This window comes from Xenopus tropicalis, chromosome 5 (assembly GCF_000004195.4).
Source record: "Xenopus tropicalis strain Nigerian chromosome 5, UCB_Xtro_10.0, whole genome shotgun sequence".
NCBI classification, from domain to species: domain Eukaryota; kingdom Metazoa; phylum Chordata; class Amphibia; order Anura; family Pipidae; genus Xenopus; species Xenopus tropicalis.
The window spans coordinates 71,198,858-71,215,518 of NC_030681.2; the positions used below are offsets into that span (position 1 = coordinate 71,198,858).

Here is a 16,661-nt window from a genome sequence, read left to right on the forward strand (position 1 = left end):
TACTTCAATGAATGTCCCGTATTCCCGCTTCTGTGTGCATTGCTGGAAGGCTCTTCACTTGGACTACCCTGTAGAGATTCGGAGATACGGAGAGCGCAACAGGGCGAGTGGGCAGGGCTTCACATTGTGCAAGGAAGAAGAGGAAAGGAGCTGGAAATTTCAACTTATAAATCAGAAAGCAGCAGGCCTGGATTTATGGCGACTCCACAAAGGCCGGGCCTAGGGCGACATAAATTTAGGGGCGGCATGCTGCCCAGCCGCATTAAAATTTGCTCACATACGGCGCACTGGGGATGGGATGCAAAAAAAAAAAAAGCAGAACCTGTCCCCAGTGCTCTGCATGCGAGTGAAAAGGGGATGAGCATGTGCAATATCTGGGTTGGGGGAATCGATGAATCGGGCAGCCTCTGGGAGCCACAAAGCCAAATCCGGCACTGGAAATCAGATCAGAATACAGGGATGTTATTCTGGGGATTCTCTAGAGTAATTTTAAAGAAAAAAAAGGTTTACTTCTTCTTTAACACATACATTAAAATGATTTTTTTTGTGGCCTATTAAAGAGATCCAACATTTAAAATAAAAATATTTTTATGCCTTTTTACTTTTTCAAAACGGAATAATCAGAATATAACTGTATATAACTGACATAGTTAAAAGATAATAATAAAAATCAAAAATATATATAAAAAATAATGCAAAAAATGGTTACAGGAACAGATCAACTGTGCTTACAGATTCCAAGGTACAAGAAGTAGGAAGTTGCTTTGCATGGCATAAAACGACATTTTCCCATTTGGCATATAGAAGAATTGTGTACACACTAAAGTATGGAAACTTCAGTTATTAAACATTAAACAGCAGCCATGTGCAACTCTCCTTCTTGTACCAGATTTTGCTTTGAAAGTCCAGTTTTACAACAGTGCTTAGGCATCTAAGATAAATACTGTTACAATATATTTGGTCTAAGAGACACAATAAAGTGCCTAGATTACAGCACTCTCTAAGCTTTGAAAAATATTTTGAAAAGTGTGCACTTGCATATATGGCAAATTTTTATACCAGTTTCTACTTACAAACTCTTTTGTCCAGGCTTTACTCACATATGTGTGTAAGGGGAGGGGGGGTGGGAAATGGGGGCAGCCTCTGGGTGCCATAATTAGAAATCTGCCATTGCTTTTGTCGATCTAAAAAGGTGCACACTCTCAGAAAGACAGGGGACCTTCAGGAATGCCTTTATTCTGGGGAAATAACACATTTATATTTCTGGAAGTATTCTAATAATTCTCAAACAAGACAGTTATAAAAGTCCTTGCCAGAAAAAAGCACCTGATTGCTATATCCTTGTTTATAGCGCACTTCATCCTGTTGTAAAAACCAGGCCCTTTATAGAATGCACTGTGCCTGAATAGTGAGGCAATAACACTGCAGTTCATTATTGTTAAGTTGGCATCAACAGTCAACTTTCCAGATTTATCCTACAGAGCTGTGGGATACACTAGCACTTTAGAAATACTCTTGGAGTAGAACAATGCAGATATTCCTCACACCAGGTTAACAGAAGGATTTTCTTAAATCCAGGTAGAATTGTGATGTCCTAAAAACTGGGTTATAAAAAATTTTTTGAGAAACCTGCTTGTTAACATGTTCTATCCAGGGCAAAGAATAATGCCAACAATAATACTAGCACAGTTCTAGTTAGTTGCAGTATTTGATATATAGCAGTTATAATATTACATTAAATTTACTGGAACCTGTAAAAACATATTTGGCAGCTTACTTTCCTAATATTTGCTAATATTTTTGCCTCCCAAAACCTTTAAAGTTGTGGGAGTGTCAAAGTTGCCCTACCTCAATAGGCACACTATGCGACATTAATCAGAACATAATGGTGGGCCACATTGATGCTGCATTCCAAAATGCATAGGTGCAAGGAGCAGCAGTAGACATCCATCTAATGAATGGCACTTATCTATACAGTTGTGGCTTTAAAAATTAACCTTTACTACTAACACAATCTCTGCCAAATGCTACAGGTATATGTTTAACCCTTCAGTGTTTGGCAGAAGTAACAAAATTAATTTTTTTTCTTGAACCTTATATTCAATTATTTAATTCAAAAGGCTTTACCAAAATGAGTATTGTAGGATATAAATTCAGTTCTATTCTTACTTCATTAGATTGAAATACAGGAAAATATATTTCCTGGTCATCCCCAGGCAGCATGAAAAACACAAATGGGTAGGCTCCCCTGTCAGTATGCAGAAGAAAACACACCTCCTTATTAAGTTTAAATACCTCCCCCCAATGGTACCTCCCTGTCTTTGTTTTCTTCTGTCAGTAACACAGTCAGAGCAGGTCACACTCACAGGTCCGTTAGGATCAGATTACCGGGTGCAGTTTTTTTGGCAGTGTCTCTCCACCCGAAGCCCTGCCGTTATCAGCTGCGGCTGTGTGAGCAGGGAACCTCTGCGGCAGGTTTCTGTGCCTTTTGGCTCCGTCCAGCGCTACTGCGCTCCCTTCATGCCGGCTACCCGGAAGTGACGTCATCGGGGTGCGCGCGAGGTTTAAAAAACCTCAGCGTGTTGGCAGATCCTGCCCTTAGTAGCGGTTCTCTGCGTTTTTTCGGCGTTCTGCGAGGCAATATGGATCCAGCTGCCCCTAAACGTGCCGCCTCTCGTATGCCTGGGTGAGTGTTGATCTGCTTCAGTTTTTTCCCCCCTGGTTTTTTCTACTAACTGCGAAAAGAACTGCCAAATCTACTTAGTATTATTTTTTCCATGTGTGCATTAGTGATTCTGCCCCTGTTGAAGAACCTTCTTCTAAAAGGGACAAGCATCACAGTAAAGAGAGCAAATCCAGTACTAGGACTTGTAAGGCTTGTGATAGTCCTGCAATCAAGAATAAGAAGTTATGTCAGGCCTGTTTTGATGATTATGCTGCCAGAGACCTTACTGATCTTTCTGCCACTCCTGCTATGGTTCATGATACTTGTCTGGATAAACCTTCCACTTCTTCTAGCATGCCGGTAGATCAATCTACCATTATGAAATGGATTAAACAAGCCGTATCTGAAACTGTTAACATTTCTGCTAATAAAGCCCCTGTTGCCTCCCAGGTCCTGATGTCTTCAGAGGATGAGGGTGAATGTTCTTGGTCTGAGGAGGAGAGTCAGGAGGATATTCAGTGTTTTGAGGCTAGATTCATCCCTTCTTTGATTAAAGCAGTCAGGCGGACCTTAAGTTTGGAAATTCCGCAGGCGGAGACAGCATCTACTTCTCTCTTTACTAAAAGGAAGAAGCCTTCTTTTCCCATTCACCCAGAGATCAAGGAGCTGATTAATCAGGAGTGGAGTAAAGGCTCTAAAAAGTCACCTGTGGAAGCTAAGTTTGCACAATTGTACCCCTTTGCGGCAGAGGATTCTGAGGTTTGGGAGAATACTCCCACAGTTGATGCTCCGGTTGCCCGCCTGTCCAAAAAGACCGCTCTCCCTATAGATGACATCTCGGCTTTAAAACATCCGATGGATAGGAGATTGGAGACGGAGTTGAAGAAAGCATATTTGACAGCAGGGGCAGCCTGCAAGCCGGCGGTTTCAGTTGTGTCGGTAGCCAAGGCTATGTCTATCTGGGCAGAGAATATTGAGCAAGCAATTTTGGAAGATTCTCCCAAAGACAAGCTAGCTGAGGCACTTTTAGATCTCAAGAAAGCGGCAGATTTTTGTCTAGAGGCATCAGTGGATCTCTCTAAGCTGGCTGCCCGGAATATGATGTATGTTGTTGCCGCTCGTCGCGCCTTGTGGCTGCGTGTTTGGTATGCTGATACAGCCTCAAAGAATACTCTCTGTAGATTGCCATATGAAGGGAAACGTCTTTTCGGAAAGAATTTGGATGAGATCATCTCTAAGTCAACAGGAGGTAAAAGTACCTTTTTGCCTCAAACAAGACGTTTTCAAGAACCTAAGAAGCAGTTAGATAGATACCCTTATAGGCGTAGGGAAGAAGCTAGATCCTACAGACCTGGTAAGGAGTCTAGGGCTCCATGGCGCACTGGTCGCTCGGCCTTTTTTCGTTCCAACAAACCTAAAGTCTCCAGATCCCCCAAGCATCAACCTAAGCCCCAATGAGATGAGGCCGGTCCAGTCGGCTGTGGGTGCGAGATTATTGAAGTTTCAGCAGGTCTGGGCCGAAGACATAAAAGACGAATGGGTACTTTCAATTATTTCAAGGGGGTATCGTCTGGAGTTTACAAGGAAACCTGTAAGAAATCATTTTGTGGCTACAAAAGCAAAGCCAGAAAACCATTTAATCCTGCAGGATTACATTGCGCAGTTGCTGATAAAGGAGGCAGTCCAACCGGTTCCCCCAGAGCAAAGGGGGCAAGGATTCTACTCACCTCTGTTTCTAGTAACAAAGGCATCGGGAGAGTTGCGACCCATTTTAGATTTAAGGGAGTTAAACGAATTCATAAAGCCTCAGCGTTTCAAGATGGAATGCCTGAGCCTGATAAAGGCAGCGGTGCAACCAGGAGATTGGCTGGCATCCCTAGACTTAAAGGATGCCTACTCACACGTTCCAGTGGCAGTGGAACATCAAAAATATCTCAGGTTTGCATGGAAGAACCAGCACCTGCAGTTCCGGTGTCTGCCGTTCAGGCTCTCTACATCCCCAAGAACATTTACGAAGGTCTTGGTTGTCCTAATAGCGAAATTGAGAAAGGAGGGCATAGAAATCTACCATTATTTGGACGATCTGCTCGTAGTGGCAAGGAGCAGGTCGATACTCCTTCATCATGTAGCACAAGTCAGGAATGCTATGGATGGATCATAAACGAGGGCAAGAGCCAACTGGAGCCTTCCCAGACCATCATTTACCTAGGTGCCTTCTTCAATACGAAGATAGGGATGGTTTCTCTTCCCCATCACAAAATCATGTCGATTTCAGCAAAGACCAAGCAGTTGATGTCTTGTCAGAGTCTCCCAGCCAGGGAGTTTATGGCCTTGTTGGGTCTGTTAACATCCACCATAGGCCTGGTAAAGTGGGCAAGGTGGAAAATGAGAATCATCCAGAGATGTTTTCTCTCCCAATGGAGATCGGAATCTCAGGACTGGTCGCAGATTATTCTTCTTTCTCGGAAGATGAAAGTACAGCTTCGTTGGTGGCAGAAACCAGACAATCTTCGCCAGGGTTATCCATTGGCAGAACCCAACTGGGTAGAAGTATTTTCGGACGCATCAGGTCAAGGCTGGGGAGCTCACACAATGGAAGTGTTAGTCCAGGGTTCATGGAATTCAGATCTATCCCATCTCCCCTCGAATGTGTTGGAGCTGAGGGCAATTATGGAGGCCCTGAAGCACCTCAGGCCATATTTGTGGGGTACTGCTGTGAAGATACGGTCAGACAACATGTCGGCGGTTTCCTACATCAGAAAGCAGGGTGGGACAGGCAGTACCAGGCTGATGAGAGAGGTCAAGCCAATCATGGATTGGGCCCAAACCTACCTAGTGGATATTACAGCAGTTCACATAGCTGGAGTCAAGAATCATCAAGCGGATGCCTTGAGCAGGATCTTAATAGACAGAGGGGAGTGGGAACTGAAGAAGGAGATCTTCAGTTGGATAACCTCCAGATGGGGCACCCCATGGATAGATTTAATGGCCTCGGAGAGGAACCACAAAATCAGTTGTTTCTTCTCCAGAATCCCATCCCCTCGGGCGATGGGGACGGATGCATTCTCACAGAACTGGGAGAGCCTTTGGGCCTATGTATTTCCTCCGTTCCCTCTGATCTTCAGAGTGTTGAGGAAGATTCTAGTATCCCACATGGATGTGATAGCAATAATCCCGAACTGGTCTCGCAGACCATGGTACCCGTTACTCAGACGTCTTTCAATCCAGAAACCTCTGACATTGCCTCTAGTGGAGGATCTGATAAGTCAAGGCCCTTATCTTCATCCGAACCTTTCCAAGCTCAACTTGGCGGCTTAGAGATTGAAAAGTCCAGATTAAGATCACAAGGCTGTTCTGATCAGGTCATACAAACCCTAGTCCATTCAAGGAAAGGATGTACAGTCAACACTTACGACAGGATCTGGGATCGATTTGTCTCCTGGGCGCAGGAGAAAGGCTATGATCCTTTGAATCCCTCAACACCAATCATTCTGGATTTTCTTCAATCCGGTTTGGACTATGGCTTGAGTATAAGTTCACTGAAGGTACAAGTTTCAGCTTTGTCCGCAGTTCTAGGGAAGAGATGGGCTGAGGAGCCATTGATTGAACAGTTTTTCAAAGCGGTATTAAGAATTAACCCGCCAGTCAGGAAATCAGCCCCACCATGGGACTTACCATTGGTCCTCAAAGCTTTATCTTCTCCACCCTTCGAGCCAGTTGATCAGATCTCATTATGGTATCTATCCCTTAAGACTATCCTTCTCGTGGCTCTGACATCTGCCAGGAGAATTTGTGAGTTGCAAGCCTTGTCAGTGGAACAACCATACACTGTTTTTCACGAAGGAAAAGTTGTCTTGAGACCTGTGCCTTCCTTTTTACCAAAAGTTGTTTCAAAATTACATTTGGATGAACCTATTATTTTACCTGCCTTTCCAACAGATGGCGAACCAAGTGCTCTGGATGTGAAGAGAACCTTGGAAATATATATTAAAAGAACAGAACCTTTTAGGAAGTCTGAAAGGCTGTTTATAATTCCTGCCGGATCAAGAAAAGGAGAAGCAGCTTCCAGGAGCACCCTAAGTAGCTGGATAGTTAAAGCTATCGTAGGAGCCTATAAGGAACAGGGCAGATCATCACCTAAAGGTATCAGGGCGCATTCCACCAGAAGTGTTGCGGCCACTTGGGCAGTGGAGGCAGGTGTGTCGTCAGAGTCCGTGTGCAGAGCTGCTACTTGGGCATCTTCAAATACATTTATTAAGCATTACAAGCTAGATTTAATTTCTTCGGCTGAAACCCAGTTTGGGCGTTCAGTCTTGTCCGCACTTAGAAAATAAATTACACGCATCAGGTTTTGTCTCCCTCCCTTGTTTATTGCTATGGTATTTACCCATTTGTGTTTTTCATGCTGCCTGGGGATGACCAGGAAAGGAGAAAATTGTTTCATACTTACCGTAATTTTCCTTTCCTGGTCATCCCCACGGCAGCATGCCCACCCTATTAACCTTTCTGCTTTATTTTACAGCTTGAAAACTAAGACAGGGAGGTACCATTGGGGGGAGGTATTTAAACTTATGCCGTGGGGATGACCAGGAAAGGAAAATTACTTAAGTAAGTATGAAACAATTTTCTCCTATAATTAGGGTTGGACCTGGACATATGGAGAAAATCCGGTAGACCCAGGGCCGCCCTGCCCATAAGGCAAGGTGACAACAACAACAGAAATTTTGCTCTTCTAGTGCAGAAAGTGCAGCAGCACTAGTGATACAGCCCCATTGTTCTGGTCTAATGCCAAAGAGGTGTGGAGCAGGAAAACTGGAAATGCAGCTGGGTGGACCCCGCCACCCAAGGCTCATTGATAGCCTGTAATGGGAGGATTGGTTTGCTGTACAAGTTTTCAGTTGCAAAAATATACGGTGGGGCCACACATGGAGGGGGTGATGGGGGCCTCCACAGCTGGGTTGTTGGAACATTGTGGTGACAGTTCCCATTGGTCTCAGGACACCCCAGTTAGAGATGTAGCGAACTGTTCGCCGGAGAACTAATTCGCACGAAAATCGGGTGTTCGCAAGTTCGCAAGTTCGCGAACTTTTAGCGAAGTTCGCAATTTTGGGTTCGCCTTAGCTGGAGCCAAATTATGACCTCTCACCCCAGAGCCAGCAGATACATGGCAGCCAATCAGGCAGCTCTCCCTCCTGGACCACCCCCGGACCACTCCCTTCCATATATAAACCGAAGCCCAGCAGCCATTTTACATTCTGCCTGTGTGTGCTTGATGAGTTAGCATAGGGAGAGAGCTGTGCAGGGGTTTGAGGGACAGTTTAGGTAGCTTTTCTGACTAGTAATCTACTTTCTACTGCTCTGTATGTAGCTGCTGGGGACAGCTGTCCTGCTGATCTCATCTGCTGTAACCCAATAGTCCTTGTAAGGACTGCTTTTATTTTCTTATTACTGTTACTCTTCTTTTCATTGTGTACTGCAGCTCCGTCTGTGTGTGTTGGAGACAGGTGTGCTGCTCATAGTAGTGCACTAAGCACCAACCACACATTCACATCATTTTTTTTTATTTGTGTTTTTTTACTTTGCTACTGTAATTTATGTAGATGCCAGACGTTATAAAGCAGTTTATTACACAAGTTTAGAAATGTAGTGTGATTTCTGCCCTTTCCAGCACAAAACGCAATGCTGTGTCAACAACGTATTTTTCAGAGAAATTTTTGCCCTTGATCCCCCTCCTGCATGCCACTGTCCAGGTCGTGGCACCCTTTAAACAACTTTAAAATCAGTTTTCTGGCCAGAAATGGCTTTTCTTGGTTTTAAAGTTCGCCTTCCCATTGAAGTCTATGGGGTTCGCAAAGTTCGCAAAAGTTCGCACTTTTTGGCGGAAGTTCGCAAACGGGTTCGCGAACTTTTTTTGTGAGGTTCGCTACATCTCTAACCCCAGTCCCACACTGCATATTATATATACATTGTGGCAAAATGACTGGGAAAACTGCAGATGGGGTGTTCAGTCAGGCTGGTGTGAAAGTGCAGGTATTGTAATTAATGAGCCACCCGCTTAAAATAAAGAAGGAGTGGCAGTGGATTCTCAGCCTGGGAAGTAGCAAACAGGAAGTGAAGGAGTTTGCTTGTGCAGAATAAGCTGAGAACTAGCTTATAATTTTTGAGTAATTGTTGAGTTAATGCTTACATTGTTCTGCAATAAATTGTGTTAATGGTTGGTGAGGCATTTTCCAACGCAAGTTGCTTTTATGTACAACCTGCCTAGAGGCCAGTATGTTCTGGTGTACAAAGAATGAACTCTCACTTGTTTATTTCTTATCTTGCCTGAATTTAAAACTGTTCTATCTTGTGACATTCATTAAAGGTACTTATGCCTAAACTAACTTCCTGCATTTGCATGTTGTGGTGCAAAACACCAATGTCTGTTCAGATGAATCATGTGCAGTGCACCAACTGATGCAGGCAAACCCTACAGCTCCCAACACTTTGAAAGTTAGTATTTAGTAAAGCCTCTTTGGCACCAGTCACAGCTTGTTAATGCCTTTTGCATCTAGCTAAGAGTTTCAGTTCTTTTTGTAGGGATTTTTGCCCACTCTTCCTTACAGATCAATTATAATTCCAAGATTGTCATGTGCCTTCTTGCATGTTCAACCACAGATTTTTAAGGATGTTTAAAACCTTTTGGTTGTTTCATGCAGCTACCATCTTTTCAGCTTCAGCTTTTATCTGGATCCTTCACACTGGCATCCAGATTTTGCTGATATTTAGTGGAATCCATTCTTCTCTCTACACATACAATGTTTTCTGTGCCACTGTCTGTCACACAACCCTACAATGGATCCACAATGGATCCACAATGGATCTCTAAAAGCTTTTTTTTTGGTCCAGATGTTTTCCAGGTGTTTCCTTGACTTCTTCAGTTCTCCTTAAAAGAGAAGGAAAGGTAAAAAATCACTGGGGGGGTGCCAAATGTTAGGCACCCCCCAGGGACTTTAATCGATTACCTTTTACCCCGCGCTGGTGCTATTAGAAGAAAACTGCACCAGCCCAGGCTAGCTGCAGTGAGTGTTTCCTCTTCCTTCTTTCTTCTGAATAACGGGGGCCAGTGCATGCGAAGTAGAGTGGAAAAAGCTGACTTTTTTTGTTAAAGTTCAGCTTTTCACTCTACTGCGCATGCGCAAGTGCACAAAGGCAGGAGTGAGAGAAGACATTTGCCCTGGTACCCCAGGCTGGTGTGGTTTTCTTCTCACAGGGGCACAAGCCTGGGGTAAAAGGTAAGCAATTAAAGTTACTGGGGGGTGCCAAAATGTTCCTTCTTCTTTAACTGCCTTCCCCTGCTTTGCAAGCACCAAGTAGTTTTCACTTAGTTGCTTAGAGGACCCCATGGTTGTTAAGTGACAGCCCAAAGTTTGGGCTGTCAGTTTGTATACATGCCATTAGTGTTGCCTGTTTTAAATTAATATGACATATTTTTCTATTCTTTGAATATTTGACATGAAGAATGAAACAGTTTTTTATTTTTTTAACTGGCAGGGGAAGAAAATTCTTTGCTATGGTTTATTTTTAGGGATGCACCGAATCCACTATTTCCCCCCCCCCCCTTGAATCCTTTGTAAAAGATTTGGTTGATTACCAAACCGAATCCTAATTTGAATATATAAATTAGGATACAGAAGGGTTAAAGAGCGCAGCGAAAAATTTCCATCTTCCATGTGTTCCATATGTGACAAAAAGTCACGTGATTTTAAGGACTCGGATTTGGTGCTGAGAAAGGCCGAAAAATGGCCAAATCCCTAATCGAATCTTGGATTCGGTGCATCCCTATTTATTTATAAAATACACCTTTAATAGGATACTAACTTTTCTGTTGGATACAGTATATAGCTCGAGATTGCATTTAATTTTTACTGCATCTTTTCACTGTAGTATAAGTTAATATTATTTGGGTGCCTTTTTAAGAATTCTGTCCATCATAATCCAACCAGTTACATACTCCCTGTTGCATAACAGCATTAAACTGCAGGCTGTAGATATGTTTTTGTATTATTGGGAATCCAATAAATTTTGTGGTACAGGTATGGGATCCATTATCCAGAAACCTGTTATCCAGAAAGTTCCGAAATACTGAAAGTTCATCTCCCATAGACTCCATTATAAGCAAATAGGTCTAATTTTTCCTTTTTCCTCGTAAAAATAAAACATTGTACTTGATCCCAACTAAGATGTAACTAATTATTGGAGGCAAAACAATCCTGTTGGGTTTATTTAATGTTTAAACGATTTTTTAGTAGGCTTAAGATATGGAAACCCTAATTATGGAAAGACCCTTTGGAAAACACCAGGTCCCAAGCATTCTAGATATCCTAGATATCCCATACCTTTACTAATATACTGTATATGTTTCTGGATAGTACCTGCCATTGTCCAACACCAGAAAAAGATTCAGAATTAATTATCACTGCATACCAACTAAAGCTGGTCAAACTGTTTGTAAACATTCTGCCTTTTATCTGTGTTAAATTTGGCAGTGCGCATCTTTGACCCCTGTTGCAATTACACTTCACACATGCATATGTTCTAGGCTGACAATTAGCAGAACAGATTAGAGGGCCCATCTGCTGATGGTGGGCCTCAGGTATTTATATATATTAGTTTCTAAGGCACTGAAAAGCTATAATGGTAAATGTGGTCTACCAGATCTTCATTTGGTGCCTATGTAAACCATTTAAACACTTGGTGCTTTGCTGTCCTACATGCCCATTTGTTTTAAAATGTTTGGTCTCTTTCACCTATCCATCTGTACAAAACAGCTAAATATAGCTGATTCATATTGGATTCCATTAAAACACCAGTCTATATTAAATCTTTTTAAAGTTTCAGACAGATGTTGCAATACAGTTTTAATAATATAAATTATATTGTTTTACCTTATTAAGTTGAATATGCTTGTATGCTTGTATATAAAAGCAGACTTTTCATACATATATTATGTCATATAAGATTTACTAGCCATTCAAATAAATAGAGAGGCACATTTTGAAAAGAGGACATTAGGGTATTACACAGATTAAATATGAATAGATTATTGGAATCATGTTTTGTAAATTAGCTAGAAAAATAAAAACCTTTCCCAGCTGGGACAAAGCACTGAACCCTTAAATATGTACAGGCAGAGACATTTGGTATAACTTACCTTTTGACGTAATGCATATTTTAAATTTTCACATAGGTTTGAGCTAGCTTGGACAGAAGACATCAAGTTTTATTGACTCAGTAGATTATATTTACACCCATAATTACCTAAGAGATACACATAAACTCATGCAAGTATATCATCTTAGTTTATGGCCGTATAGTTGTGCAATTTGCAAATATCTCAAGGCCCTTAACTAACCCATTTCAGTAAACAGTTGCTAAACCATTCAATATTTGCGCAGTTATGTTTTACATAGATCTACCATATATCCAATGTGTAAAAAGGGTTATACATTTCAGAGATTTTGTTTATCATCATTTGTTTACATATGCAGAAATTTGTAAAGGATAAAACTATAGGGCTTAAACGGAATGTCTGGTGGTGGAGCTGAGGGTTGAATCTGGAGCCTCAACAACTGGCACATGCACAGTACAGCATGACCAGGCTGAGGTCTGGTGCCTAGGGCATCTCCAGACCTAAATACAGCCCTGGAGGTAACATGAAATTTTTTACAAAAATATTTTTGGGCATTTAAAAAGAAAAGCAATGTACCAGATGTTGCACTATATGTGTGTTTCTGCTTTTGCCTTACAGGGTATCTTACTATTCAGTATTCCATACATGCTGGGCCACAAATCTACTCTTCTTCACCCATAGCATTCTGGCTCATGTACATGGTGAAATGGGGTCAATAGATCAAAAGTTTATAGATTTACAGAATAAGAAGTTACATGCTCTTTGTGGATTTTTGAGAAGTTAATTTGAATGAAGACATGTGGCACATATCAGCCACCAAAGCTCTTTTTCTTGCCCCCAAACAAATGCTACAAAAAACCTAAATACAAATAAAAAATATAAAATAAATGTCTCCTAATGTGTTTTGGGACAGATTTTATTTGGTATGATAATAACACTTTTTGCAACATTTGAATTATTTTCTACCTTTCTGAAAAACAATTACAATTTTGAAACCATACCATACCGTAATCAACACAACACTGAACTGATAGCTGAACTTCTATATTGTACATCTAATGCTATTTACATTACAAACATTTTTTTGTGTTTTGTCTGTGTGTTTCAGCAGTACACTCTTAGGAATTTTAGTGATTATTTGGTTGCTAGTGTCCAATTTACCCTGGCAACCAGGTAGCACACAAAGCAATAGTTTTTTTTAGCAGCTGCGGTCAGTGAGCTGAAAAGGGGCAGAAGGGGAAGGCAAATAATTGAAAAAATAAATAAATAAATAAATTAAAATTGGAAAGTTGCCAAGAATAGCTTATTCTATAAAATAACTAAAGATAATTGAAAAGTGAAATAAATAGTGTTTAGTACAAGGTAATTTACCTTCTCTTTTACCTGTTTGCCTTGGGTTTGTGCGGGGATCACCATCACTGCTTGTCTGTTGCAGAATGAGGTCCTGTGCATTGCTGTGTGCAAGCATTCTCCTTGGTAGCAGTGCAGGCGGCTAGAAGGAATCAGCTGTTTGTCTGTGGGAAAAATGCACTTCTCTTTATCGGACAGCTGGAGATTGGATCCCCCCTAGCATAGTTTGTTACAGGGCTAGAGCCAGTAAAGTGCTAGTGTGAACAACTTTGTTTCCATTTCCAAATACTTTGCCCTTCAGTGACACAGTCTGCAGCTACTATTCATAGCAACCTATCAGCACTAAGAAGGGAGGGGCATTTTCTAAAAGGATATTTTTTTAGTCGTCACAACAGCCTGTAGCATTAGGCATTACAATAGCCTTCACTTACACACTCTCTTCTGACTGACTCTTTCAGTTGTTTTCACCTGCCTGAATCTCCGTGGCAGGGGTGAAAGCTTATGTGATTCCTGAACAGACTTTTTGCTTTAGGGTGTTATTAAACTTGTTAGTGCAGTTAGGCCAGATTAAAAAGATAAAGAGGTTGGGCACCAATAACGTGCTGTGTTAATACAAAATAAATCCCTTTAACCCTTCTTTATTTTCTTATATTATTTCACCTTTCAGTGATTGCTCCTCCTTCTCTAAAATGTTAATAGACAGATGGAAATACATTTTTTTCCCACAGGCTGCAGCCAATAAAAAAGCACTGGATATTTTTCCATAACGTGCCTGTTTCGTATAAGGCATTCTCATTGGTTGCTTTGGTTTGCTCAGCCCAGCAGAAGTTCCCTAATGACAACAAGGATTTTGCTGCGAAAGCACAGTACTAAAGTGCCTGTCAGGGTTCTACAATAAAGCTCTTTTTTAAACAGAAAAACAGCTAAAATGTTATTTACTTCTTTCTACAGTCTTTTTTATTACTATTTATAAAAGCCTGTGCTTATTGAGACAAATTATTTTACAATTTATACTATTTCAAAGAGCCTTAAGGAATTTGTTTCCAGAATCCCTTTTGGCTTATTTGCATATGTATGAGGCGGTCTCCTCAACTCTTTTGAACTATTTGTGTATCCCCACTCCTGACTCTACCTAAGCTGTTCAGAAAACCCTACACTACACTGATGAGCCCCAAGAAGGGCAAAACCGGTCTGTAGTTGGGAATCTGACCAGGTAATATCCTGGCTTTTGCTTTAAAACCCAGTGGTTAAGCTTAAGCCTATAGGATAAACCCATGTAAATGGGATTTTTCTAAGAGCCTTAAGGAATTTGTTCCCAGAATCCCTTTTGACTTACTATTTCAAAAGGAGGGATCCTCAATGGCCAGTCAAACTGAGCCAAAGCGAATGGGACACAGCCCCCAGATTTAAAGGGCAAGCCGAACAGCAATATCCCAAACACAAAAGTTCAAAAAATCAAAAATCTGTTTAGTTCAAATATTATAGCCAATTTCTGGTTTCCGCGGGCTACTGTACTGGTGTTAATGTGCACCCGTGTTTGTAAATTTGGACAATAAATGGATTCCACGCACTGTTTGGGTGATCTGGTCAGCCCACAAACAGCTTAGACCACAAGCATTTGTCACTCCTAACAAACCATAGTGGGGGTAGGGTTGCCACATTTTCTTGTCAAAAATGCTGGCCTTTCAGCATGTGTTGTCATTCTTCTCTATTAATAACATTAGCATCAAGTAACATTTTTACTGATCATACTGCTAAGATACTGGCTAGGTGGCAACCCTTAAAGGTGTGGGGGGGTAGCTATATGGCTCATTACTTACATAAGTGCAGTTTGGAATGTGCAATGTTTGTTACCTACAAGGCAATATATTTTTACTTAATTCCAGCATACAGTGGCTATAAAAAGTCTACACACCCCTGATAAAATGTCAGGTTCCAGTGCTGTAGAAAAATGAGACAAAGATAAATCATTTCAGAACTTTTTCCACCTTTAATGTGACCTATAAACTGTACCACTCGATTGAAAAACAAACTGAAATCTTTTAGATGGAGGGAAGAAAACCAAAAAAACTAAAATAATGTGGTTGCATTAGTGTGCACACCCTTAAACTAATACTTTGTTGAAGCACCTTTTGATTTTATTACAGCACTCAGTCTTTTTGGGTATGAGTCTATCAGAATGGCACATTATCTTTTATCTTTCCTGGCACTCTGCGTTAAAGGAGAAAGAAAAGGTAAAAACACCTGGGGGTACCAAAATGTTAGGCACCCCCCAGTGATTGTAATGGCTTACCCCAGACTGGTGCTCCTGGTAAGAGAAAACTGCACCAGTCCAGGGTAGCTGCAAGAGAGTGATCCTCTTCCATCTTTTGTCTTTGCGGTGCTTGCTCAGTAGAGTGAAAAGCCGAACTCTAACAAAAATGCTGGCTTTTTTTAGTTTGGGCCCAAAAGCGACACAATCCGAAAGTTATAAAATACTTACACTGATAACACTCTTGTGTAAGGGAACAGCCATCTTTTTATCGATTTTTAGTCATTGTGATAGAAGCTAGTCGTTCTTAAAATTGTAGGTGTTTAAGAACCAGAAACCTTCCCATGTGCCATTGCCCTTGCATTCTGTAAATTACATTTCTTAGTGTGTCACATACAGTTTCAGTATCAGGGTCTCTTTACGTATGTTTAACTCCCAGTAACACTTGCAGCATTCGCACAGAACAGAGCCATCTATGATAAAACATAATCCTTACAAACTTTAATTATTACCTACTTAACTAAAAATAATTAATTTCCCAAGAATTGGAAGCAAATCCTATTTAACTGGTCATTAGAGAAGCTTTGCATTATTAGTATTAAAATATTCTTTTTTTTACATCTAGTTAAAGCTATTACTCCATTGTTTACCTTATAGTTTCCTGCACTTGGTTGGCGAAAGAAGTAACATCACTCACCACTTCTTGCTGGTGCAATCCTTTTTTTATTGAGACAGTTATGCCACACAGAACAACATTTCAGGGGGTCTACACCTTAAAAGAGAAGGAAAGGTAAAAACTAAGTAAGCTTTATCAAAAAGATCTATGTATACAGTCATAAGCACTCACAGAAAAGCTGCACTGAGTCCTGTATCAAAAGAAACACATGATATCTTGTCTCCTTTTTTGTGAACATGTTCTTTGTGTATCTGACTTCCTCTCTCAGAAACATCCTTAATTCCTGGGGCCAGAGTCTGCGCAGTTCTCTCCTCTCTCCTGCTCCCTCCTACCTCAACAATTGTAAGAACTCCCTCCCCCCTCTCTTAGGAATGTGTGATCTGAGCTATAACAGCTAGAACTATACAGCAGGAAGCTATGAAGACTAAGCTAAAATGGCAGCTGCATCTTAAGCAAACAGAGAAAGCTTCTAGGGCTCTTTACTCAGGTATGGTAATGCTTTCAGCAGAATAAATATAGCATTCTAGGTGGCACTAATTTGGCGATT

General features: G+C 41.1%; 1 protein-coding gene across 6 annotated transcripts in view; it reads right to left on the reverse strand.

Annotated features, from left to right (window-relative positions):
* The window catches only part of slc2a12 (solute carrier family 2 (facilitated glucose transporter), member 12), a 35,972-nt gene extending 19,741 nt beyond the window's left edge, over nucleotides 1-16,231 (reverse strand). Inside the window, exons 1-2 of one of the 6 annotated variants that reach the window (XM_031902423.1) lie at nucleotides 16,136-16,231; nucleotides 13,209-13,351 (exon numbers count right to left, since the gene is read on the reverse strand). In XM_031902423.1, coding sequence (XP_031758283.1) covers nucleotides 13,209-13,305 — 97 coding nt within the window. In that variant the 5' untranslated portion in view covers nucleotides 13,306-13,351; nucleotides 16,136-16,231. Of the gene's footprint in view, nucleotides 1-13,208; nucleotides 13,535-13,618; nucleotides 13,683-16,088 lie in introns of those variants that run through there. The other 5 variants (XM_031902424.1, XM_031902422.1, XM_031902421.1 and 2 more) reach the window with 5 other exon arrangements.
* Nucleotides 16,232-16,661: the final 430 nt, after the last annotated feature.